General features: G+C 29.4%; 1 protein-coding gene across 1 annotated transcript in view; it reads right to left on the minus strand.

Moving 5' to 3' along the window:
- The window catches only part of LOC107454446 (glutamate receptor ionotropic, NMDA 2B-like), a 150,348-nt gene that overhangs the window by 17,600 nt on the left and 105,086 nt on the right, over positions 1-27,662 (minus strand). The window contains exons 6-9 of the mRNA XM_071184913.1: positions 26,756-26,879; positions 25,503-25,723; positions 11,413-11,560; positions 2,513-2,699 (exon numbers count right to left, since the gene is read on the minus strand). Coding sequence (XP_071041014.1) covers positions 2,513-2,699; positions 11,413-11,560; positions 25,503-25,723; positions 26,756-26,879 — 680 coding nt within the window. The remainder of the gene's footprint in view (positions 1-2,512; positions 2,700-11,412; positions 11,561-25,502; positions 25,724-26,755; positions 26,880-27,662) is intronic.

Below are 27,662 nucleotides of genomic sequence, written 5' to 3' on the forward strand. Positions count from 1 at the left end.
GTAATATCTCTTATCAGGTTGAAGACGTTACAAAGATATTCAGACAGTTGGCCTTAGAAATAATAAATGAGATCCCCGACAATGCCATAAAAATTTTTTACGGATGGCAGTAAACTGAACGACCACGCAGGTAGCTGCATTTACAACGAGAAACCGGGGGGAAAACTGTCTATCTGCCTCCACAACCCTGACTTCTCATCGGTCTTCAAGAGTGAATTAATAGCAATTGAACAATGCCTTGAAGCTGTTCTCAATGAAAATAACTTCGGGGACCTCTGGATCCTTTCGGACAGTCGCAGCTCTCTCCAACACCTCCACAACTGGATTGCAATAGGAGATCAAACTAGTATTTCTATTCTTTTTAAACTTAAGCTCATTTCGAAATTCCACGATGTTTATTTTCAGTGGATCCCATCTCATGTAGATCCATCCCATCCATCCCATAGTGGATCCTTCCTATAGTGGATCCATCCCATCAATACGGCAATGAGCAGGCGGACAGACTGATCAAGGAGGGCTGTTGCCACGATAATCTTTCCTCTTCAGCTCTTACCTTCCTAGAACATCAATCCATAGTTAATTCTGAAATTTCGAAGGGGTGGAAGATTCCTCCTTGCCATCACTGGAATGCGGGCAAAGAGTCAGGTTCTTCATTCACCCTCAATTGTGACATAGCTTCTAAAACCGCAATTTCCAGATTAGCAAGCGGTCACACGAAAAGTCTCTTGTTTTTTGAAGGCAGGAGAAGCTTCGAGTTCGGCCCCAACTGTGAAACTGAGCAGGCTTCTCCCGAACACACTCTGAACTCTTTGGGATTTTCCAAAGAGGAAGTATACTTATTTCCCCTTCTGGTCCTCGATTTTCTTAGGGTCAATGGTCTGATTTACTTTGTCTGACTTCCTCAGGAATTGGAGGATAATCTACAACGACAACAACAACAAAGATACATCCGAGAGTACGACGAGATTCAAACCCGATAACTCTATGCTATAATCCATGCATCCTTGTAGCGTTCTTCTCTAACGTGTGCTATTTTTCATTAATTGTTCTTAATTAGTTAACTTTTTCTTAATTGCTGGTTTTACAGGGGCTTTTCTGGTCAAGGAGTATCCACTTTCAGTCAAAAACGGCAAAAAGTCGGCTCGAATCCCACCGTCATTCTAAATCTGTAACAATTAAAAAATAAATTTGATTTATAGGCATATATAGGCTTGTTGAGCTTAATACAAAAATTGCTGCCTGTTTTTAAATCAAAGAACGGATAGAGTTGAAATAGGAAAGACAACTGAGAAGAATTAAATCAGCTACCCCTGTGAGCATTTGGCGGAAGATATCCCACGACTATAAGATATGCTTGCTTTCTTCGCAATAAATTCTACGTGTCTTCTCTGCTATGCTGTATCGCTGCTCCGCTAACTGCTTTGAAGCGTTGAAGTAGTGGGATTAAATCCTGCTATAACACTTGATGTATATTTTTGCCGTCTTTATCAAATTTGAGCCATTGAAAAGAGTCTTTAAGTCATTTTTTTGCATTTACAAAGAAGTTCACTAATGTACGTGAATAAATGAACAAACCTCACTACCCCTATATAAGATCGATGAAACAGTCACCGTAGTTTTATAAATCTGAGTTAAGTACCTTTAAATGATTTTGATGAAACGTTTGGAGCCATCATTCGTGTCCTTTTTTCCCTTTCAATTTTTGAGAAATATATCAGAAAAGAAAATAATTATCCTTCATTTAATTCCCACTATCTATTTAAATAAGCAGTCATTTTTAATTCAGCGTAGAAGTGTAAACGTATTATTACTGATATATTTGTTAAAGAACATAGATATCAAAAAGTTAAAATTACAAAATAAATGATAAATCGAAAGATTGTTCTGATTCACATGCAATTTTTTCCTGATAACTAAAAGCATGGTATAAAACTATTTATTTGGTTAAATTTACTATCCAGTTATGCATTTTTACGAAGTGTGAGGAAATAGTGGTGCTGAAAATCAGAATATTTGATAAACCGTTAGTATAACGCACGGAACAATTGCCGAAACTTAACTATTTTAAGATATATAAAATTCAAAAATAAAAACAAACTTTTTTTAACTTTCATATCTGTATTTAATACAACATGAGGAGAGTACGTTAGAAAGTAATGTTTTGTGTTTAATAACTTAGATATGAGACTATTTTTTACTACGCATTTATTATTGCTTCAATTTATTAATTATATTTCATTAATTACTTTTTTATTAATTTTCTGTCAGTTATTTTGTAAATTATTTTTATAAATCATTCATAATTCCTTTCACTGACATTTGTTTAAAATATTAATATTGTAACAATTAGCAAAAAATAAATCCTTTTATCTTTGATAATTTTTTTTGCGTATTTTTAATATAAATAAGTGTTACAAAATGTTACACATAAAAATGTCAAATATAAAGATTTTTAAAAAAATATTCTGCTTTTTTTATCCTATTGAATATATTTTTGTTTAAAATAGCATACCTAGGAAAGCTTTCGGAGATATAATACCAGTTCTTTTAGCAACTACGATTGCTATCCCTGTTTCAAGAAAAGGTACTGTAAAATCAACAGCTTTTTGTCTGTCAGAGTTAATTTTTATAGATGTTACCACTATGTCTGCTTTATTACTAAGAATCTCTGCTATCAAACCATTCCATGTACCATTAGCCTGAAATAAAGACAAATAAAATGTAACAAAGCCATTGTAAATACACTAAAACAATTCATCATAATTATAATTAAATCATTTTAAAATCTCTCTCTGTTTAAATTGGTTCTGTGAATTACACTGGTCAGTGAAAGTTTTTGTTCCCATAAACACTCATTTGGTTTTGTGTTATTCGGGTGAGGGCATTTCAAATCTCAAATTTGTTTTGATCCAAAAGCTACAGATGTTTTCACAATATTTTTAAATATGTATACTTTTGTGTGATTGTGCAAGTTAATAAGATTGCATTAGTTTATAAACATACAAGTATACTTATTTGTTCACTTAAAAACAAAGCAGACAGTTGTGTGTGTTTTAGTTTCACTAAAATGTTTTGACTTTTCACAAATCAAACAAATTAGAAATAATAAAATAAATAATTTGTTTGTTTGTTCATAAATAAATAATTCAGAGAAAAGGGTGAGCTTAACTTATACAATCAGTGAGACATTTTTCCCCAGTAGTTTTAATTTAATAAAATTTTCTTACATTCTTCTCAAAAATTTGTGAAATAGATATTTCACAATGATATTTTTAATTTTATATATTTTTTGTCTGAATGTGCAAAATAATAAGAATGTATAAGTTTAGATACATACAAGTATACTTATTTATTCATTAAAAAAAGGCAAAGAGTTGTAGTTTTTTGGGTTTTATTAATATGCATTGACTTTTCACAAATGAAACAAATAAGAAATAATGAAATAAATAATTAATTAATTTGTTTATTTGTTCATAAATAAATGATTTAGAGAAAAGGGTGAGCCTAATTAATTTAATCTGGTAGATGTTTTTCACCGAGTAATTTTTATATAGTAAAATTTTCTTATATTCTTCTCAGAAAATTAGCTATAGTTTTGAGAATTAAAAAAAAAGTTACGATTATTTAGATAAATTTTTTTTTTTACCAAAAACTTCAAGTATTATAGAACACAAAACAAAATATATTAGCATATTATCGGAAGGAAATTTACGAGGTTGCAAAAAGAATAAGAACTTGAAAATGTAATTGAATAGTTCTGCGAATCACTCGTGGTCAGGCAATTCAAAATGGAAATACACAATGACGTTAAGATGATATTTCAGATACAGAGATATTTTAAAACGCTTAATTTTGGCTATGTACCCGACAGAAATATACGCAGAAGAGCCAATACATTATGACCATCCTCCATTAATAACAATGGGCTCGCCAAGGTTTTCATGGTTTCTCGCCTAGGATCAATGGATTCATGGGGCACATTAGGACCCATAATTCTCATAGAATAATCCCTGACGTCTGTAAGCTGCTTGAACATAGTTCACCCATTCATGGCAACAGTTTTTCTTGCTGGAGATGGTGTTTTCCAACAGGATAATGCACCATGTCATAAGGGTCGAATCGTCAAAGATTGGTTCGAGGAACATTCCAGCGACTTTCAAGTCATGTCTTGGCCCCCAAATTCACCTGACCTTAATCCAATAGAGCATTTGTGGTCCTACTTGGAAAAAAAGTTAGTGCTGACACGCTACCCCCTCGCAATGTGTGGGAATTGCAGGATCAGTTGGTGAGCTCTTGGTACCAGATACCTCCAACTACCTATCAGCACCTTGTGGAATCAATGCCATGGTGGGTGCTAGCAGCTTGAGGGCTAAAGGTGGTCCTACATGTTATTAACAGGGTGGTCATAATGTAATGGCTCTTCGGTGTATGTTCGACATCCCTATCCTCGTCGTAAAGGCTTTTAAGATATCAACGGTATTTCAGATAATCATTGGTGATCTAAATATATTTTATAAAGATATCTATCATAAAAGTTACATCTTCATTTAAGTCGTTATTGCTTATTAATTAAAAAAATATATACATATACTGATGAAATTGATAAATATATTATTCCAAATCTATGCTTACGCATATGTATTATTGAAATTGTATTAATTGTCGAATGAATAAACTAAAAACTAAAATAAAAGACGCTGAGACATAACTATATTTAATCAAAAACATGTTTTTATAAAGCTTGACGACATTCGTTAAATATTGTAATTTATTCACACATATTTATTAAAATAAGTATAAATAAGCAGACGACTTAAGAAATGTCGCATTTTATAATTAAAGAAAGAAAAGGATATCGAATCAAAATAAGGGAAAATCGTGAATGGAGCTTACGCTACGCTAAGTCAAGTTCTTTTTAAGTTTATCATATTCAGGCATTAATCTGTTTATTTGAGTATTTTTTTCAGTGTCTCAAAATTATTTTTGTACAGTAATTAATTTTAATATTTCTCAGTTTTTACTAAATGAAATAATTGAAATGCAATAGATTAAATAAATACGTAGATTAATATGGTATAAAAAATTTATGTCTCATAATTCAAAATGCTTTCGCCATTACTAAATGAAATAGTAAAACTAATGAATACCTATTAAAATTATTAATTATAAATAATATTTGGGTAAAAAATTTTCTTCAGATTGTGCAAGCTTATTTTAAATTGAGCAATTAATTTTAAATATATGACAGAAAATGCAAAAATTGAGATTAATATTAAGAGAACCAAATTTACATTCACCCTCCTGGCTTAACAATTAGGACCATGGCTTACTGATTGAGGCTACTTAAAAGTTAAGGGTCATAAATTCAAATTTGTATAAAAAAATATATGTTTATTCAGAAAAAGTGCATTTTTGTCTCTTATTTCGTTACTTAAATAAAATTTAGTACTAATTAATTAGCATAATTGTGGTCACCCTAGGAAACAATTAAAATTCACTCTTAATTCGTAAGAATCCCATCAGTAGAACGAATGTAATCCTTTTTAATTTTAAGCACTGTACAGTGCGCAAAAAAAAGCAGACCACCTTGAATAACTTTTGATCTAATGATCATTTCTTCACGTTCTAACTGAATGGTTCGAGGGGCTGACCTCAAATATTGTAATTAATTAGTGAAGATGTTATTTTAAAGTAACGAAATCAGACACAAAAGCACAACGGATTTGGTTTTCTGGACCCCAAAATATAAAGGGTCACAATCTGGGAAATATGGTCCCTCTAGTTTGGTCAGGAGAGCAATGAAGCTTAGACCCCCTAATGATAGTTTAACTTATTTTAATTTTCCTTTAATTAACGTTATGGTGAATTAGATAGACAAACTGTTGCCGCTTTTTATTGACGTAACTTCAGAAAGAAAATTCTAACATTGTAAAAAGGTCAGATTCTACTTTATAGCAGAGTAATTAAATTAATTGATTCTTTAATATTATTAATTAAAATGAGATCACATGGAAATATTGTCCGGATCTCAAATATTAAATCAAAAGCTTTTTGCTAATTATAAATTGAATCATGCGTTTTTTATTTGTGACACTAATTAAAATCAAATACATGTACCCTTCACTTTTATTTCCTCAATAGTTGAAAAGAGCTTAATATCAAAATGAATTTCGTGCATAAACGAATTTTATGATAAAAGCCCAAGTTTTCTAGACATAAATCGAGACTAATTAATGATGTTATTCAAATTTTACGCAACTCCAGAGAATTATTAATTAGTTATGGATATTATGATACAGATATTTTAATTAATTGCATTCAATATGTAAAGATGAAATGCTAAAACATAATTTTAATTTGCGTTCAATTACTTTAGTTAAATTTATAAATGAATTCCTATAAAATGCTTTTCGATGATATTAATTAGATATTACTTTCACAAGAAATTAAATTTTAATTCAGATTTTTATTTCCTCTGTTCTTTTTCCTACAATGGCTTTATTGAAAACAAAGATTCATGATGATATTTATTATACCAATGTAACATTAAATTCTCCTCTTAATTTTTATTTATACAAAAAATTATTCAGTATGAATAAATCAGAATTATATTTCAAAATATGAGCAATTTATTATTTTGAGAACTAAATAAATTTCATCAAAATATTAAACCTAAAACTAAATGAAATGCTATCAGCATTTTTACATTGAATGTTAATGTGATGTGCAATGTGCATTTGTTTTACTTAAAGTAAATGATGAAACAAGAACTTTATATATAAATTATGCACGCCTTTCATCTTTATAATCCTATAGTTATTTATTTAATATACCAGTATTGTTGTATAATTACTTAATAATACATGTAAATAATGTGTGCAAAATGTTTTTAACTTTTATAACTAAATGCAAATTGCTTTTGCATTTCTGCTTCATTAAGAAGAAATGTATGCTTAAGGAATTTATTTAAATAAAAGTGAATCTGGGAGTGTGTGCCAGTTATAGACTCCTGAGCCATTCGACCGAAAGTCATGAAATTTGGCATACAGATAATTCGAAGCATGGATCATAGTCGACATCAAAACATTCTACAACAAATTGTTCGAACGAAAACGAGCAAAAAACGATCGGTAAAGTCTTAGTCATTGTTTTAAATTTAACTATAGACAATTCAAATTATCAAATATTTTGAAGATATCATCAATGACATGTGTTTGCTTACAGCTCTACTTGATCAGAAAAAGTTAATTGTACCTATTTCGATATTTAATTATTTTTTAACCGCTATGTCAAGTTAATTTAATGAGCAAGCATTCGTGAATTATATCTCCATATCACGTGTTTATTTTGTTTATAGTAGTTCTTTTAAAATGTGTTTCCATTAAATTAAATAGTTTAAAATCTACAGCAATTGAAAAGGAAAGAAAATTAGTTATGTATTCAAAGGTAAAATTTATAGAAAAGTGGTTAGTAATTCGCTTAGGAGAAACGTGATACTATTTTAAAATAACCAAACTCTTATTGACGGCCATGTTTCTTAACTAATTTAGGTGATGCATGCATACTTAAATAAAAGACATAAGCTATGAACTAAAAGGCATAATTCAAGGAGTAAAGGCACTTATCCGCAAAAGGTTTTCTGACTATTATTGACGACAAGGATATTTAATTAATGTTGATAATCTGTATTTATTGAAATAAAAAAATAACCTATCCGCTTAAAAGCAAAGCTAATGGAGTAAAAATATTTATTCGCTCTAGGAATATTATTATTCGTCATATTATTGTTGACAACAATGCTTAAATAATTTTGGTAATTACTACTGGATCTATGGTAATTGATGCAGTTCTTATAAAAACTCGTCAACGGTTTTTCCGTAGTTTCAGAAAATATTTTTCCAGTGATAGCAAAGATAGTGCAATAGCAGTTTTAGAATTAAAATAACTTTTCCATCACTACTTATAAATATTTAAACAGTAAATATAGGTATGATATAGAAATGGCAATGCTCCAAAGTCACTATAAAGGTTTTCAAAGAATTCTATTTTGTTTAAAATTTTGGCTTTAATTTGATGAATTTCATCTTCAATGGCAATTCTCCAACAAAATTACAAGTTCCTAATTTATTGTAAAGCGTTAGATATTTATGGCTTTTTTTTTTAAAAAAAAAGGGGGGGATTTTTAATTTTTTTTCTTTACGCAAAATACGTAAAATATATGTTATTGCACAATAGGGTCCTTTGTTTTTAAACTTTTATTTCGAAGTAAAGTAAACATCAGTTAAATATTTCAAATATATAGATATTTTTTATATCTAATACTATCTTTTGTGAGAAGTATACCGCAAAAAGAATTGTGTATCTTAACTCCAAAAATTGTCGAAAATACTCTTCACCAATGTGGTGTTCCACTACAGTAAGAATGTTCTATTACACTACTCACTGTAAAGTAGCCGCCACCATTTTTTGCATTCAGCTGCTCTGAAATTATTAATTATAGTAAAATAAGAGACACATAAGATTCCGTAAATGTATTATTAAGATACAATATAAATTAAGATTCATTAATTTAGAATGATTTACACACTAATTTTCAAAATAAATAAATTTGAAAATCAATCTTACAAGTACTGAGTGAAGATAAAGACGAACTTGAAAAAAGGCTGAACAAAATAAAAGCTGATCGAAATTCTACACGTTAAAACCAATTCGAACAGTTCACAGAGATTTAAGTAAAATATTTTTATCCCTATAGCACAATTTAAAATATACATACCTATTTTAACGACGAAAAACAAATGATTTAATTAAGTCAAAACAAATTACTATCAATAGTAAAGTCTCGCCGACTTATTCTCAATTTCAAATGCCAATTTCAAGTGATAAGAAAAGCGTGCCAACATATCTGTGTTTTCAGAGGAGAAAGTAATTCTCGTTTTGTGTGAATGATCAAGATTTTTGGATAGGCTTATTCTATGATAGTTAAGCGTTTAGATTTGATTTCAGTACAACTGCAAGATTTTGCTCATTCGGCTAGTGATGTTATGAAAGCAATTCAGAATTCACCACGTTAAGACTAGAGATCCTCAAATACTCCTGCAAAACAAACTATATGTAGAATTGGTTTAACTAATGAAACAACACTATTTTGGCTAATTTGCCCCTAAATTGGATTTTGATTGTAGTGAGAATTCCGAGCAGTTTGCAGTACAGCTAAGTTGGTCTCACGTAAAAATTATTTTAAATTGTTTCATTGTTTTAATTGTTTTAAATTGTTTTGATTGTTTTAAATTGTTTTAATTGTTTTAAATTGTTTAATTGTTTCAATTGTTTTAAATTGTTTTAATTGTTTTAAATTGTTTTAATTGTTTTAAATTGTTTTAATAGTTTTAAATTGTTTTAAATTGTTTTAAATTTTTTTAAATTGTTTTAAATTGTTTTAAATTGTTTTAAATTGTTTTAAACTGTTTTCAATTATTTTCAATTGTTTTAAATTGTTTCAAACTGTTTTCAATTGTTTTCAATTGCTTTAATTGTTTTAAATTTATTTTAAATAAATTTTTATTTTTTAATTAAAAGTAGTTAATTAGACTGATGATGCCTTTTCTACTCGAATAGATTCAATTCCGCTTCCCAAGATACTGTCGACAAATTTAAATTTGTCTATAAGCCCTTCGTTTGTTTTTTTCAGTCTGTCCTCAGAACTGGTGGTACTGGGATAAAAACTTCTGTGTTTATTACTGTACAACCTGTAGTAGCTATACTATTATCCCAGCACAAACACAGTTTACTCACATCAGTTCATCTTGGTAGCCTGAAATCTTGCTTTATTCATATGAATGCTGATTTCCTTTGTTAACGACTTTAGTTCCTCATCACCTCCCCCGAGTACGAAAAAACGCATCTTACTCTGATTAGTCCTCTCTCGGTCGCTTTGGTTCTTCTTGCTCTGTTTATTAGCTTTAATTTTCTATCTCGGCTAGTGTGGTTTTTTCTAATTTCTCTCTCCTTTATTTTTCCATTTTTCGTTGGAAACTTTTCTTTTTAAATTGTAAATCCCTTTTGTTTCTTTTCATTTACGTCTGGCGAGTTTTGAAAGTGGGTGCCCACTTTTGAATACTAAAAACATATTGATTGTTCTATTATTCTTATTAACTTATTTTCGAAACGAATTATGTTAGCTTTCAATCAGGTAAACACTTTAGTACTTTGAAAAGGAATAACTTCTATGTAATTTTTCTCTCCAAAGTTCAGTGGTGGAGTGCAGATTACAAACCTCGTCTCGTCAAAAGCTTTAAATCTTATTCGCCACATCCTGAAAGACAGCAAGTCAAAAATCAATCATTCTAGAGCGAAGAATATTTCCTGGGTGGGCGAAGTATGTATTTGTCTGCATGAACTATGTCGTGATATTTATTTCCTTGTCAAATATTTAGACGTGATGAGATCATCAATTTTGAAAGTATTCTGCACAACAGTGCATGTTTGGGCTCTTATTAAGATAAAAATATCAATTCCCCATTCCTTCAACGAGATATATTCAAAACTATTTTCCTTTGAAATGCTTCCAGTAGTACCATAATGTTAATTAAATGTGCCTCACTTTAGCTGGTATGAGTTTAGAAAACTCAATAACAAAATGAGTGTATTGTTTCAGTTATTTAAAGATATCCTGTAAAAACTGTGGTGCTTTATCTCTTCGAATAAAACGTCGAACAACCAAACGATTGAGTGAAGAAAAAATTTATTCCGGTTTAACACCAAATCCAGCTTTTATATACGATTTAAAGAGCGTAATTTAAATATCAACCACTTTTACTTTGTGAGTTCATCTTTAGCCTATTGAGTGAAGTCTTCGCATTGAAAATTTGCGTTCCATTTTAATTTTCTGAGGAGGCATTCTAAGGGATATTTGTCTTGCAGTTTGAAGATAAAATGTCAGTTGTTAACGCAAGTGGTACTTCCTAACAACGAAAAATTGTCTTGAATTTAACGTCATCCCTAGATGCAATGTTTTTCGCGTGATGAGTTCATAGCTGGTCAATTAACTAAAGTCCTTGCATTGGAAATTTGAGTTACACTTTAACTTCCAGAAGGGACATCCTAAAAGATATTTGTCTTGCATTATGAACATTAAAAAACAGTTTTTAACGCAAGTGGTACTTCCTAACACAAAACTATGTGTTAAAATTAAAGGAAGTTTCAGTATTTTTAGTGGAAATTCAAAATTTTGAGGCAATACTTCTCACAGAAGATATTCTTTGACTTGAAAATAAATTTACATCTGTAATGTTCCTATGAAAAGGACGCTTTTTTCGGGTAATATACTTTGCTTAGAATGAAAGTTTAAAAACGAAGCACTCTATGGCGTGTCAGAATAATAAATATAATTTAAATTAAATGATTACTTACTGTTATTACACCCCATGCTCCATCTTCTACTTGGTATAAATCATATGTAAATTTGAGATCATCTGAAAATTTTTGCAGAAGATCAATGCAAAATCCTGAACAGCATTTATAAAAATCTGGATTTCTTACAGCAACTGAGTGGTTTATTCTAAAACAAAAGAGTTCTTCAGAATGTATCTTTTAAACGCTTCACGGTTCACAAAAAAATGAAGTATTATTAATACATTTTTAATGAGAACCAAAACTTAAGCAATATTTTTCAAATGAGTATCATGACTTTTGCAATAATTTAGGTGTGAGAATCAAAACTTTTTCACTGGGCAACTAAAAACTCTTTTGTATTGTTCTCAATTTTTTTTAATTTTTCTGCATAGCACATTAGTAGCACATTTTTTTTTAAAATTTTACCACATAGCCATTTCCACATTTAAATTTTTTTTAAATTTTTCCACATTTAATTTAATGAAAATTAAATTATTTATTAAGTGTTGCTTGATAAATTAGTTTCTATAAACAAAAATTATGTTTGTTAAACGAAAAAATAAATGGGATTATAAGGGGTTTATGGGTTGGGGATATGGGTTTTAAATTCGTACAACTACTACTTTTTCGTTAGCATTAAGTTACGCTTGCAAAATTATAAAATGCTTGTTAAAATGTAATTTTTACAATTTATCTACGTGCAGTCTCTTTGAGCTTAAAAAACTTTGTAAAATGTTACAGCTGTTTGATTAAACAGGCTACTCAAATTAGCCTATTTAATTTATTTGCGTTTTGAGGAATACAGCAAAATCATATTTTGCTTTTTTAGCTCTTATTTTAAAATTCAGTCCATGTTACTTTAATTTTCATATTTTAGTTCAAACCGTTTTGTGTCCTTACTAAGGAATCTAGTTTTTTTCTTATAACTCTCAAAATCTCACGGTTGCCTAGCTATCATTTCTGAACAGCAAACTGATTATTTCATCAAAATTATTAAAACTTTTAAATTAAATGTTCCAAATAAAAATTTATTCAAATAAACGTAAAGGTTCTCTTCAAGTTGCATTCCTTTGCTAAATGAGATATTTAAAATAAAAAATAATAATAAAAAATCCCCCAAGATAAAAATTACTCTCTAGAATGCAAGATGCCTGAAAAAATTAAAAAATTGAGTAATTGTAAATTAATTTAAAACGGAAAAAAGAAATAAAAAAGGAAATAAGCTTACAACGGAAAGCAAAATAAAGAATGTTAAGAGTAGATATACTAATAAAACAGTTAACAAAATTGCAAAATGAAGCTAGGGTCAGATTTGATCTGGCATAGTAAGTTCAGTAAAAACGATAAAAAAAAAATTAAAACTAATGATTTGATCTTTATTTGACAGAGAGGTTAAATTATTCATCCAGAATAAGAAATAAAATTAAATAAATAGAAAAAACATTAATTCAATAATAAAGTAAACTTAAATTTATTTGCTTAAATCATTAAAAAGAAAAACTTAACAACATATTAATGAAACTAATTTAAAAGTAAATTAAAACTTAACTCAATAGAGGTTAAAAACATAAATAGAGGGTCCTTTTACGGCTCGTTCTTACTGCAGTACTGAAGTGAGTTTGATTTGTAAGTTACCCTTTGCACGGCCTGAAATTATATGTGTGCAAAGTAATAATATCATATTGTATAATTTAAAATTTAGAATTAATAAGACTTAGTATTTAATTATACAATTTTTATAATTTTGGAAAATAAAACTTTTCTTTGAAAAAACCAAACATGTTTTGCCCGATCGGCACAGATTCTTAGCCACGGAAGTGGATTAATCCGAATTGGATTTCTACAATAAGTTTTTAGTAAATTTATTATTAATAATAACATACAATTCACTCAATGATTTTATAAAGAACTTAATTACATTAGTTGGGTATCTGCTTTTTTGACAAACTTTGAAAGAGTTTGTCTATTTTTTTTTATTCTAAATAAACATGACTACGGATTCTTTTAATTCTATTCATTTGATAAAAAATGGTATTTAAATGAATAAAGGAATTAAATGAAAACATTAGAAATAGATTAAAATTGAAATAATTTCTTTTATTGAATAACACAACAATGCCGATATTTTCTTATTTTTAATATCTTATTCCAAAACATCAAACCTTATATTATTATCATGATTTGGAAGCAAGATTTATTCCTCAGGGTAAATATTTTTTTAACAAAATTGTGTAATCTTGAAAATTAAAGACAATTAAATCAGCTATAAATCTAAAAAAAATATTTAATGCTTAGAGTAAAATTTCTTTCATAATAGTGTAAAAGTGAAATAGCTAAAAGTCTTTGATTTAAAAAATGATCCTCACGATATTCCATCATATGAATAAAAGTAAGTCTTGCATTGTAATGATAAATATAATTAGAATTTCCCAATACTCAAAATGGCAACTAAGGATTATTTTAAAATCAAAGTGATAACTGTAAAGAATATCTTTTAGTTTAGACAGGGAAATGCTATTGAAGAGATCCTGGAAATTAAAAGTTGCATTAGAATTAGTTTCATTTTGTTTAATAAATTCTAAAATTGGTTGATTATTAGTGATAATCCAAGAAAAATCTTTCTTTAATAATATTGATAATAATTTCATTTAAGTAGTTGAAGAAATTGGTGCCAGGATCAGTTGGGTAAGTTTAAGACCCACTTGTGATTGTTCTGAATTTAATAGGAATTTTATGAAAGTTTAGAGTGATAATTAAGAAAGGAAATTGTATGTTGAAAATTTAACCTCTTATATAATGCTAAAAGTTCTTAATGATAATAATAATATTTAAATTACTAAGCTTAAAATTTCTACTATTTTGTAACTCCTAATTCAATAGTTTAACATAATTTTTCTTACAGATTATTGCAAAATTATTGTTATCTTTGTCCACTGGGGAAATTACAGTTTTTTTACAGTTGCTTTATTGATCGATCAATTTTAGAAAGAGTCAAGTTTTCCTGATTATTGAAAACAAAGTTTTTAAAATGATACAAAACATCCCATTTCCTTTTTTTAACCTACCTGAAGGTAATGAGAATCTATTTGATAATTTTAAACAAAAATTATTGAAATCATAAAAAAGTATTTCGGAAATTTATTATTTGATATATGATAAATGGGTCTAAATTTTGTACCTTTTATAATTAAATTCCAAAGTTCTAAGTTTTCTATAATATTTAAAATACCAGTAATAATATGTTTATGATGTTTATCAAAAAATTTAAAATTTTTCTCTTCTTCATAGTGACATTCATAATCGGATACATTGATATATTAATTTTCCCAAAATTTTTGCTAATATCATTATAATTGAAAATAGTTCGATCAATAGATTTGTTACATTAAAATCTTTCAATTATGTTAAAGTCTTTTAATGGAAACATTTTTTAAAAATTTTCAAAAATATTATGAAATTTGATCTTCTCGAAAGTAGGGTTTTGAAAGTCGATTAAGAAATATAAATTACTTAAATTTTTCATTTCATTTTGTGAAATTTATTTTAGCTTTTACAATTTCTTATCCTTTTTTACTTCGTTGTGCTATATATATATATATATATATGTANTACTACATAATGTTGAAGATATTTTATCACAAAAATTCCGTGAACCTTTTTTTTTTGTATATTTATATCTTTTTTCATAGTTAATTTCTTGAGATTTTATGACTGATTTAACTTGCTTTAAACCAGACACTCTTGCTTGCCAACTTCAATATATATAAATAATAACAGGGCTACATCCTTGTTATCATTGTTGTATTCAGCTTGAATAAGTCAGTCGTAAACCATATACGTTTTCAAAAGGTTTATTCAAAGGCAGGCTGGTGGTTATAACAGTTCACATCCACACTCCACAAGGGAATGGCTGTGGACAAAACTCCGGATGGTTCCATGAGATCTTACAGGGAACACATTATTCAGCAAGAGACATGCGAAAACCATCACTCCCGCATTAAATAATAATAGAAAATAAGTAAAAAGGCTCAGTCTTGTAACCTTATGCATTAAGGAAAATCATTTAATGTTTCCTAATATGGAAGTGAAGGAGGAACAAGATTCTAAAAAACTCCTCCTTTGAAATATAAATCTAATTATAATTCGATGGTATGTTTTCTGCCTTGATTTAACAAATTAGAATATCTCTACGCTTATTCTTTAAGAAAGACATTTTATGAAAACAAAAGAGTTTTAATGCTTTTATTAATACAAAAGTATTTATAATTTTTGTATTACATATATATATATATATACAATCATTCATTCACTCCAGACTAAAAAAATGTATTATGATAGCTATTGCTTGCTAAAATGCCTTTAAGCGATTATTAAAACAACGAGAAAGTTACATCCAAATAATATGTATTATTTAATAATAAAGTCGAATCAAACACTTTCCTTCCGCGAATAAAGAATTTATTTTTAACTCATTTTTATTGATCTTTAAATCATTTATTCAAAAACTAAATGCATCAACACTCAATCTATTTGAATAAATCCAATCATTCCGTTTAATATATTGCCGTTTCTAATAAACTGGTATTCATTGGCATGAAAAGTTACAACTCGTCTTTATGACTTTCTGTTATATTATACTTTTCCAGAGGCATAATACCATGCATTTAAATTTATTTTTCTTTATATATCAGACGAAGACATTTAAATTGCTTTTTCAAGCAATGGAGAAGCATATTTTTCAACTCTCTGCTTTTTCAAGATTCATTTATTCAAGAAGTAATCTTTTATTCGGTTCCAGAGCTGAAAGTATTAAAAATTGTGCCTTTGATTGTAGCACAGTTTAGTAATTTATTATATCCTGTGTAACTAATGTTGTAGAAATATTATTTATAAGATGAAACTTTTTTATAGAGCTTTTAATTAATTTTCTATTTTCTAGAAAACTGGTATTATTATCTTCTTCGTCAAAAATATTTTTCTTTAGGATTCCCAGAAGCTTCATCTTCCGTTCTGAAATAACTTTTGAAACTGAAATAACTTTTTAAACTGAAATAGCTTTTCTCCTAAATATGAAAGCAGGAAGTTTTGCCCCATTTCAAATATTTTCATTTGAAGAAATAGAAGTAATAATCTTCAATTTTATTTCGAAACATAGGATTAAACCTAAATTAGGAATGATTTGGTATACTCGTTTTGAATATTTAAATTGATGAGTTTTTTTTTTCTTGTGCAAACGTAAAATTTAATATTTTACTTTCTATTCATATTGCTTCTTATTGTAGGCTTATATCCTTATACCAAGTATTAATATGACTTCTTCAGAAAACTTCCCCTTTCAAATTTCAAATAAATTGAAAATATTTTTTCTAAACTTTTTCGAGAGTTCTCAAAAGATTAAAATAAAAACGATTACTGTAGTATTTGAAAATAAAATTTAAAATTCATTAATTACATTTTAGATTGATTCGTTGTTTTTAAGGCCTGGTTTCTTAGGACAGGAAGCCGTCAGCTGGAAATCAGCCCTAACCTCTGATTGGTCCATTTGTGAGTTTGATAGTATACGTCATCGAACGCTCATCTTGAACTACAATTGCAATCCAACTCAAATGCAGTTGGATTACAACGTGACGTTAACCATAGAAGCAATGGCGAACTACATCCAACAGCACATTGAAATCAGCCAAGATTTTGATTTTGACATTAAACATAGCTTCTTCATTAAACATAGCACTCTTCATTTAGCTCAGCTATAATGTGTTTTTTCTTGGACAAAGTCTTGATTTGTTCTCTAAAACACTGGTCGACAATAACAAAATCAATACAAATTCAAAATAAATATTTGTTTACGTTATTAACGCAAGCGCAATGAGAGATAATGTCTGCGTTGGACCGACTGCTTACAAAAAAGTATTTTCTAGGCGTCAGCGTGACGTTGACGTCCCGCTGACGCCCAGATAAGGCGCTTGTTCTAAGAAACCAGACCTCTGATAAAACGCAACTGAAGTTTGTAAAAAAGTTAAAACGACTATCCAATAATATCGATAATTAATAAGTATTTATTTGTTGCAAATTACTTTATATAATTTGTAATTTAACAAATGTAATTTGGAATTCATTAAATTAAATTAAAAGGGGAATATCTGAAAGAGGTTTATCAATTCATTCTCTCATTTCCTTTTACTTTTATTCATTTACTTCATTTATTTTTTAACTTTCTGTAAGTCGTACTCTCTGGAAGAAGTGTGTTTGCAATCTGCGAAAATTCAATCAATTTTCTTAATTTTATTTATTTAAATATTAAAAAGAAAATATTTCGAAAAATGCTCTCTGTTCTTATGTTAGAATATAACCTAACCTTTACACATTTCATCAACACTCCATATACCTTTTACTTATATTACTTTAACTGTATATTTTTTTACTGCCCTATGAGACATTTTGGTGTGTTTAGTAGCGGTTTAAATACCTTAAATAACTTTAGATAGAAATTGATTTCTTTTAATTGTGTTTAATGCAATCAAGGAGCATATCATCTGTTTAAGAGTAATTGAACCCAATGCTTTATTTTTAATTTCATAGGAACATCACGGGTTCCTTCCACTTAATGTGGGTAGTGCAGAATTTTAAATTATAAGCAACTGAAGTTGAAAATCAATTTTCCTCTGCAGATATTTAGCACGAAAATTAAAAATAGTTTTTATTGTTAAAGACTTGCGTAAGGGAGATTTGCGAAAGACTTATTTTGCAGATCATTGTGTATGGGAGTTGGAAAAAAATTATCAAGACCCATCAAAAAGATTTGCTCCCCGAGGAAAAACTGCTACAGGCAACTTTGGTTGAAACCTCACTACTGGTTGGCTAGAAAAAGCCCTTGTGAGGCTCAAAGGAAATAGATCGGATTAAACAGCAGTTTCACGATTCATCAGTGGCCATTTAAAAAGCTGAGGTTTTGAAGTCTTCCCAACAAATGTAAAAACTGGTTGGTAAAATATTAAATAAGCAAAAATAAATGAATTTAAAGTAAACGAATTTGTTTAAGTAAAATTGTACTTTAATTTCCCGCTTTTTGGAAAAATTTTTGTTGCTATAATTCAACATTTAAACTACGTAACTTTTGACGTAATGTTTACGTAAATATTATGTAAAAATTACGTACTCATTCTTATCTAGTAAAAAGTGTTTAGTAAAATATTTGCTAAAAAATTCGAATCCACTTACGTTTAATTCGTGAATTACGTATGCCTGTTATTACATGAATTTGTATTCTTAAAATTAACTTTTTGTGGATAACCATTTTTTGCTATAATTCGATGTTGTTGTTGTTGTTCATTTACGTCGCACTAGAGCTGCACAATGGGCTATAGGCGATGGTCTGGGAAACATCCCTGAGGATGATCCGAAGACATGCCATCGCAATTTTGATCCTCTGCGGAGGGGACGGCACCCCCGCTTTGGTAGCCCGACGGCATGCACGCGAAGTCGAGCACTTTACGGTAGAACAGTTTAACGAGGACAAATACCGCACACCCTCGGTCCCTACGCAGGCTGATCCAAGTGGTCACCCACCCGTACACTGACCGCAGCCAGTGATGCTTGACTTCGGTGCTATAATTCGAAATTTCAGTTTATCGTAAATTTTACGAATTTAAAGGTGAAAAGCTAAAGGTGAAGTACATGTATTTTTGACGTAAAAGTGATTGTTCTCTCCAACCTGGGTTGATTATCTGTAACTTGGAGGGTAATTTCATGTAACGAATGTTTGTGTGTGACTTTTTCCGAGCGTTTAGACTAGTTGATTTGATATAGCTGAGGCTATATTGTGAAGGACAGTATAGTCTATAGTTGTTATTGAACTAATGTGTTAGAAACAACAACATCAGTTGGAAAAAAATATTCAGATATAAAATTTTTGAAACATTTCAAATTGAAATTTAAGTTGCTCTTGCCCAATTTATACGCAGTATTTATAGAAGCTATGCATATACTAACCATTATGCATCAAAAGTACTTAACTACGAACATTTTGCCTATTAATAATGCCGAACAATATTTTCCGAGAAATCCATTGATACCTGATGTCCATGAAAATAGCAATATAAGCAGAAACTATTGCTTTTAATACTCCCCTAAAAATATCCTAAGAAAAAAATCTAATCAGTTCTCTCAAAAGTTTCCTTTAATAAGTTGACGTTAACAACGCTGTAATGAGAAGCAAAACTCCGTTGACGTTAACAACGCTGTAATGAGGAGCAAAACTCCTAGTTACATTATACTTAGAAAATGGTGCTATAATTTACAAAGGCGAAAATTTAGTCGTTTTGAAATTTCATGGGTAGCGTTAAGTAACTAAAATGCAAATTACTTCAAAAATCACAAACTATTGTAACAATAGTGTTATGATGAATAAAAAGCCCAAAAGTATTAAAATTATTTATGAAAAAGTCGAAAAAAATTAAAATTTTAAAAAGCGAAAAACGATTTCCTCTTGCTTCCTAGTCTTAAACTTTGTGTAAAGCATAGTGTTGCTTCATCATAACAACATAGTTTTATACATTTCTAATTCATTATATATTTCCTTTTTCTACGATTTTTGGTGCAGCAACATTTGAAAAATGAATTTTTTCCTTATTTTCTGTGGCACTACCTTGTCGTGGTCAATAGATCTTGTACAATAAGTGCCTTAATAGCATGTCACATCTTTTAATCAGCAGCTCAGGCCGAATTCAGAGCCCTCTGCTGGTTAAAATTTTTAAATTACATTTCTTCTTTAACAAATTAACAAAAAATATTCCTATTGCTCCATTTCATATCAAATGAATTATCAAATCAAGACATCTGGACCAGTTTTTCCATTTTTACAGGTGAAGTGCAACTTTAATTATAATCACAATTCACTTTAAAATTTTCAAGCTTTATTATCTTGTTCGTAAATTATCACCACCTCATTTACCGTACTCACCACCCCATTTACTCATTTACGTACCTCATTTAAACTTACAAAAAGGCGAGCGAAGCACACCTGTGGTTTTTAAAAATTGAAAGTACGGAATCTGGAATTCTTGCGTGATAATTAATCAAACTTGAAGCTTAAAACGAGACACATGTTAAGATTTTATGCTCCCATAGTATGAAGTATGAAAGTAGTATGTTGGGAAAAAGTGAAATCTATAGAATGGTTGTTTTTTATTGAATGTTTTTAAACTGAGAAAAAAAAAGTAGAAATGTTTTCAAAATAACTTTTGTGAAGGCCCATTAAAATATGGAATGTTGAAGGGACGTTGTTTGTGTTTCTAATTTTTTTATTTTATTTTAATCACATTATCATATTTTTTTAAAAAAAAAATATGAATATTTTTTTGGGATTAATGATAAACGGTGATTGGGAGTAAAAGGAATTAGAGTAAACGCTTTTGCTTCAATTGTCCTATTTTCGTCAAGAAAGAGATTCACGAAATATCACGGAGTGGAAATTTTAAACACGGATAAATGGAAAAGAGAAGCACAAAGAATAAATTTGAAAATTATGTAATTCTATTTGAACTACAGTTCATTTTTTTCTTATTTTAATATTTTTTAAATTATCACATAACTTGTGACTAAAATTAGATTGGGAAATAAGAAATATATATATTTGTATTAAAAATAAGTAATTAACATACAGTGTGTTATGCCGTATAAACTTTATTTAAATAAGTTGTTAAAATATCATTTTATTCACTAGCATATTATGCATAGTTTTAAACTAATAACGGAACTTTCAAATTGAAGATATATAAATAAATGAAGATCAGATATTAATTGAAATAAAAAAAATAAGCTATGTACTAGAAAGTGAAACTCTTAGAGATATGGTACTAATTCTATAAATACAAACATAAGAAAATTGGCATACAATTATTGACGACAATGATGCTTAAATAATTTGGGTAATAGGCACTAATGATATTTTGCCAATGATTCGGTAACTTTTTAAACTAAAACAAACAAATGATAAATTTTATATATCATGGAATAGAACTTGGTAATATATACTAGCTAAAATAAAAAAAAGCTACATATCAAAAAGTAAAACTAATAGAGAAAGGGCACTAATTTAAATACGAAAAACATATAACATCGTCATATTATTATTAACGCCAGCGATTCTCAGCCTGTGGGGCGCGCCCCCCTAGGGGGGCGAGAGCACACTACAGGGGTGGCGTGAGAATATTCAAGAGAAAATATTATTTAAAAAAATTGATTAACTGGATGAAAGGAAAGCGCACATACACATAGAAAACAAAATACATTTCGATATATTTGATAACTTATTAAAGTAAAACAACTTATTAAATCAAAACTTAAGGTGAGGAGAAAAGGGTGTCTTTGCTTTGAGGATTTTTCCTAATTTTCGGATTAAGTCTGTGTGGCTGAATTTTTTTCTTAATTTTCAGAATTTTTAAAATTTCTGAATTTTTTTCTATAACATCTTACACCTATCTCTAATATAAACCACGTATACTTTTAATTGTAAAATAAAATGTTATTTATTTTATAGTACAATTTCAAAATTGTAGCTTCTGCGCCTAAAGTTTTCTACAAGTTCCAAAGGTGAGCCGTACATTGAAATCACTTTTTCACTTACTCAAATTATCTTTAGAAAAAAACATTTAGACTGGCAAACGTCTTTCAAAAAGGCACTTTGAGTGTCTTGCTGGTAGAAACAAGTTTCCCGACTTTAAAAAGATATTTGTTTTTAGAGTGTATAATTTGTTTATTGATTTTACTATGATAGTTCTTGTGTGAAGTCACTAACGATTCTTTTGAACTAACTCATTAGAATAATTCAAGAATTAATGAGTTAATTTTTTTAAAAGGATTAATTAACTAGAGCTAAATAACCATACTAGAGTTAACTAACCTAACCCATAACTAGTATAAAAATACCCAAATTTACAAGAAAATACCAGAATCGACCACAAAAACACTCATAACTACCACAAAAATAAAAAAATACCTGAAAAATTACTTTAAAATGCAAACAATACAAAAAACTTGAAGTAAAATATCGCCAAACTCTACTAAAGCGCAGAGAACGTCAAAATATTATAAAAATTTAAAAAATACCAAAGTTCCACGCTTGCTTAAAATGAAATAAATCAGTTGGCATTCAATTCAATTATTCCTTTTTCAGAAATAATATGCTACTTAATGATTTATAATTAACTCTTTTATAGATTTCACGTTTGTTTCCGAAGGTGGCCGACGAAGGTGGCACCAGTGTCGGGTCACCTTGGCATATGGTCTCTCTCACCATTTGCGCGACTTAAAACTATTGATCTGATAGATTAATTCGAATTAAAGTAATGTGGTTAAAGAAACAGAATTAAACTTTCAGAAAACATATCAAAACTCAAAGTTTTCAGAATTTAAACACATATAAATTACAATATCTTCTTACCCGGAAATTAGAACAACTGCAAAAAATTAAATCACTTCATACAATGGATGCCATTCAAGGAAATATCTTCCAATTCAGCCTCGTGCACCTCAGATACAAGATTTACAATGCAGCAGGAACATCTTATGATTCAAAATAAATTTCTTTGAGGGGTGGTCTACGTTAGGAACACTGGCCAGCTTTGACTTACCCACCTTACTTAATCAAAACTTACTAAATTTTAAAAAAATAATAATAATTTTTAGTGACTTCATTGGGCTTGTCTTGAAGAGCAAAGTTTTTTAAGGTGAGGCTTAATATTAGAAATAGCCGCTCTCAGTTCTGTTTTTATATTTAGACGTGATCAATATTTTGTCTTCAAAGAAGTCACAGCAGAAAATCCAGTTTCACAAGGGTAGGAAGTTGAAAATGGTAATAGAATGCGAAATGCTCTTGTTTTTAGTGCAGAAAAATCATCCTCCTGCCCAAGATTCAAATAGTAATTTTTTACTAAATTGTATTTTGGTTTCGCCACTTGTCGTGAACTCTATGAATTTTTAATCCTCATCAATTGAGAATCCTTCGGGAGTCTTATGAAATGGATTCTTAACCCACTCGTAACTTCCTATCAGTTTGTGGTCAGAAGGAAAATACTTTTTAAAATTCCTTGCCAGCATGGCTAAATGATTTTCAATGCTTACAAAGACAACTTTTACGTGTTCTTCTTCAGTCTTATAAGTTATAGTACAATTATCCACATTTGCAAACATTGTTAAGTTGTTTTGCTTTAAATTTCTGCCCCACAATTTCAATTTTGTACAAAAAGCATTAACTTTATCACTTGTATCCAACATATGTGTATTTGCTCCTTGGAGTTGAAGATTCAAGTTAATTAATTTCCCGAATATGACGACCAAGTAGCTCAATATCATCACAAATTAACAAAGGGAAAATTCTCGGTTTCCGGTCTGTTATCTTCTTCTAGGAAAATTGCGATTTCTTCTCTTAATTCATAAACACGTTGCAAAAATTTCTCACTTGATAAACATCTTGCCTCGCATTTAAATAGTAACCCTGAATGTACTGAACCCATGACATTACAAAGAGCGGAAAAGATTCTCGATCTCAGGGTTCTCATTTTTATAAAATTTGCAACGGTTACAACCGTAGTTAACTTAATATTTAAACCAGGACGCATTTCCTTCGAAGACAAAGCTTCTCTGTGGATCATGCAATGTGTCCAGACGCATTGAGGCGATTTTTGTTTTACAAGTGCTTGTATACTTTCGAACCTTCCGGATATTGAACGAGCACCGTCGGTGCATATTCCGATGCAATTTTTGCATTCTCTGTTTGCCTCATTCATAACATCATTTAAAATAGCAAATAATGCTAGCTCTGTTGTTTTGAGTTCTATTGATTTGTAGAAAAGTAGTTATATTACTGACATATTATCACAAAATCAAACATAGGCAATTAAATGAGCATCTTTATTAATTTCTGTTGCTTTATCAAACTGTATTGAAAACATTTTGTCACGCAACATCGAGAAAAGCTGACACTACATTTTCAGCTGTATCACCAATTCAACGAGCAACATTATCATTTGAAAGAGGTATGGACTGTAATTGTTTTGAAAAATTAACTCCAAACATAGTTTTTACAACCTAAATTGCTGCTGGCTCTACTTTTATTTTGGCAGTTAGTTAAAAATAATTTAAAGACAGAATTCAAAATACTCAATATACATTATTGTTGTATACATTTTACTGTAAGTGGGGGGAGCGATGAAAATTATGATTGAAAACTGGGCCGCGAATACTGAATGGTTGAGAAACGCTCATTAACGCCAATGATGCTTGATTATTTTGCGTAATGGGCACTTACATATTATGATAATTCGAGCAATTTTAATGAGTATTAAGCATACTAATATGGGAAAAAGTATTATATTAATATATTTAATTCATACTAAAACGCCAATGTGCAGTTATGATATAGCTACCATATAAAAAGGATTTTCATAACCCCCTTAAATGGATTGGTACAATAAAAATTGATTTGATACTTATATTTGAATTTAAAAATTGATTTGATATTGATTGATTTCTTGCTTACTGAATGTTAATCATATCAATGATCTTTGGCATAACTTTGCTGTAAATCAGCCAAAAGTGCAGGAGGACATTATTTACGTTTGATATCAGTTTTCGCTAAGTAAAGTATAAACATAGTGTTTTTATTATGAAAATAAAATTTTCCTTTCTCGCATAGTATAGTAATAGTGTTTTTATTATGAAAATAAAATTTTCCAGTCTTGCATAGTATAGTAATAGTGTTTTGATTATGAAAATAAAATTTTCATTGCCTCGCATCCTTATTTTCAAATTATTGCTTCATTTAAGATTTGCCACATTTGCTTGGACACCCTTTCAATGCACCGAATCTTCATAACGTTCCGAATTTAGAACTTCACTGTGTAGAAATATTTTGTTGGCTTCGAACCATTTTAGATGTTCTTTGGTCTCCATTTTTTTTAAAAAGGCTACGTTGTTGAACACTAGTAGTCGTAAACCCAAAAAATCGGATGGCTGGTTACAAAATAAAAGATAAAAATATCTCAATACGTTAAAACCATTAGTTACATATTTCACCATCATTATTATACATTGTAGAAAGAATTACTTACCCAACTAATTTATGTTCCGGTGCGACTCTACATCTGACAGATCTGCTAGTTTTGCATTCTCCAGTTTCATTGTCAGGAGGAAGCAAGTTGACATAGGGTGGTTCCTTTAGAAAAGTAATCTTCAAATTGAATTTTTCAGGTACTCCTGGTGGAGGAACTGGACTGTTTCCTGGCCATACGATGTCTTTTATATCTAATTTATTGCCTTCCCACAAACCTATCTTTGGGAATGAAATAAAAATCTTATTAAAATAAAATTTTTAAGAAATTGTATAAAAACTATATATTTGGTAGGTTTGAAAATAATTCAAAGAGTGGAAAAAATTTCAATTTTGGAATTATTTAGGATTTTTAATGAGAATATTAAATTTTGGAATTTGGTGGAATTAAAAAATGCTATATTATAAAAAGTAGTTGTTCTTTTTCTTGCGATCATTTCGTAAAAGTATTGAAACTCTTAAGCAAATAAATACGATTTGTAAATGTTCGTCTCTTAAATGTCTTTCTATGATTTAATGAGGTTAAACGTCTATTTGTTACAATTTTTTTACCTATACTTTGTATAGTTTTTTAGAAATAAACACTCATTTTGATGTTTTCCACAAGGTGGCGCCTTAAGTAGCTCTATTGTTAAGTAAATATTCATTTTATTGCAATAATACACTATTTCCATAGCTAAATCTGCTGTCATTCTAATGTGAAGAGATTAATTATACGCAGTTGGGGCAGAGATTAAGCAGAGATTAATTATAAGCAGCATTAATTATAAGCAACCTGTATAGTTCTTAATATAACATACACAATTTTTTTTGCATCGTTTTGTATAAATGATCATTAAGTTTTAATCGAAATCAAAATGTTGTATTTGATAGCGTGGACAAAACTAGAATAAAATAAAGACAAAAATACGGTTGGTGTAAAATCTAAGAAAAATTATATGTTTTTGTAAAGTTCTTCTGTATGCTTTAATCGCATGTCTTAATTTTAAAAAAATTTATAATTAGACAACCTTTTTATGCCAACCAATTAAAAATGAAAATAAAGTGTTTGTCCTAAGACTAATCTATCATTGTTTATTTTTATATTATTTACCAAATGTCAGAAAAAGTGTTTTAGTTTTAAATTGTTAGTTAATCATAAGTTAAATGTATGAATATACTATTGTGAAGAAACGTTTAACTGGTAAAACTCAAATGTATGCCTTTTTATGATAATATTAATGATGACATAGTTAATAAAAATATTAAATTTACCCGTTCCCATCCATTTTGATTAAGGTTCATAACATGTATCTCCACATCTTTTAGAGTCCCATCTAAGTTGAACGAAATTGGCCTGCCCTGTATTCTGTACTGAATGTTTACATCTCTCATATGCCTATAAAATAAATATCATTATTGATTATTAATGAATTATATGGATAATTTCGTGCCCCTGATTTTAAATCTGCATCTGGTTTCTCTGTAAAAGCTACAGTTTATGTAATTTAATAATATATATTCCAAACTAAGATTTTTAAGAAATCATTCGAATGAATAATAGATGCCATCACTATATCATGTTTCAGCTTAGGATGCAATTCGTAGGATGTATTAAGTGTTATTTTGAATGGAACAGAGAAGTCTATATGTTTGTACATAAACCTATATGTTCCTTATATGCCTTTACTCCTACATACTCTAAAACTATAAAGATTAAAATTATAAATAAAATAAAACTTAGTTAGCCGTGGTGGCTCAGGGGATTAAGGGCTCGCCTCCCAATGATGTGCCCCTGGTTCAAATCCCACCGATAGTTAGTCGATGCAAATTCCGCCCTCGGCTCACATCGATCATCGACATAAACTATCATCAGTGGTAAGTGGGTTTTTGGTTAGAATCTCCTTTCCGTCAGACTAGCCGTGGGAGGTTTTCGTGCTTTTTCTCTCAATGTAACGTAAATTCGCTTTAGTTCTATCAAAAAGACCTCCACGAAGGTAAATATCTCACGACACTGGTTCCCTTACTTTCTGGATTAGGTTTAAATGCACACGGCAACGAAGTCGAACGTTGGTAGTCGTAAACTACCAACGTTGGTAGTCGTAAACTACCAACGTTGGTAGTCGTTGGTAGTCGAAATCGGGTCGGCTGTTCAATGACGTTTGAATAAAAAATAATCAGA

Source organism: Parasteatoda tepidariorum, chromosome 9 (assembly GCF_043381705.1).
Source record: "Parasteatoda tepidariorum isolate YZ-2023 chromosome 9, CAS_Ptep_4.0, whole genome shotgun sequence".
Classification (NCBI taxonomy): domain Eukaryota; kingdom Metazoa; phylum Arthropoda; class Arachnida; order Araneae; family Theridiidae; genus Parasteatoda; species Parasteatoda tepidariorum.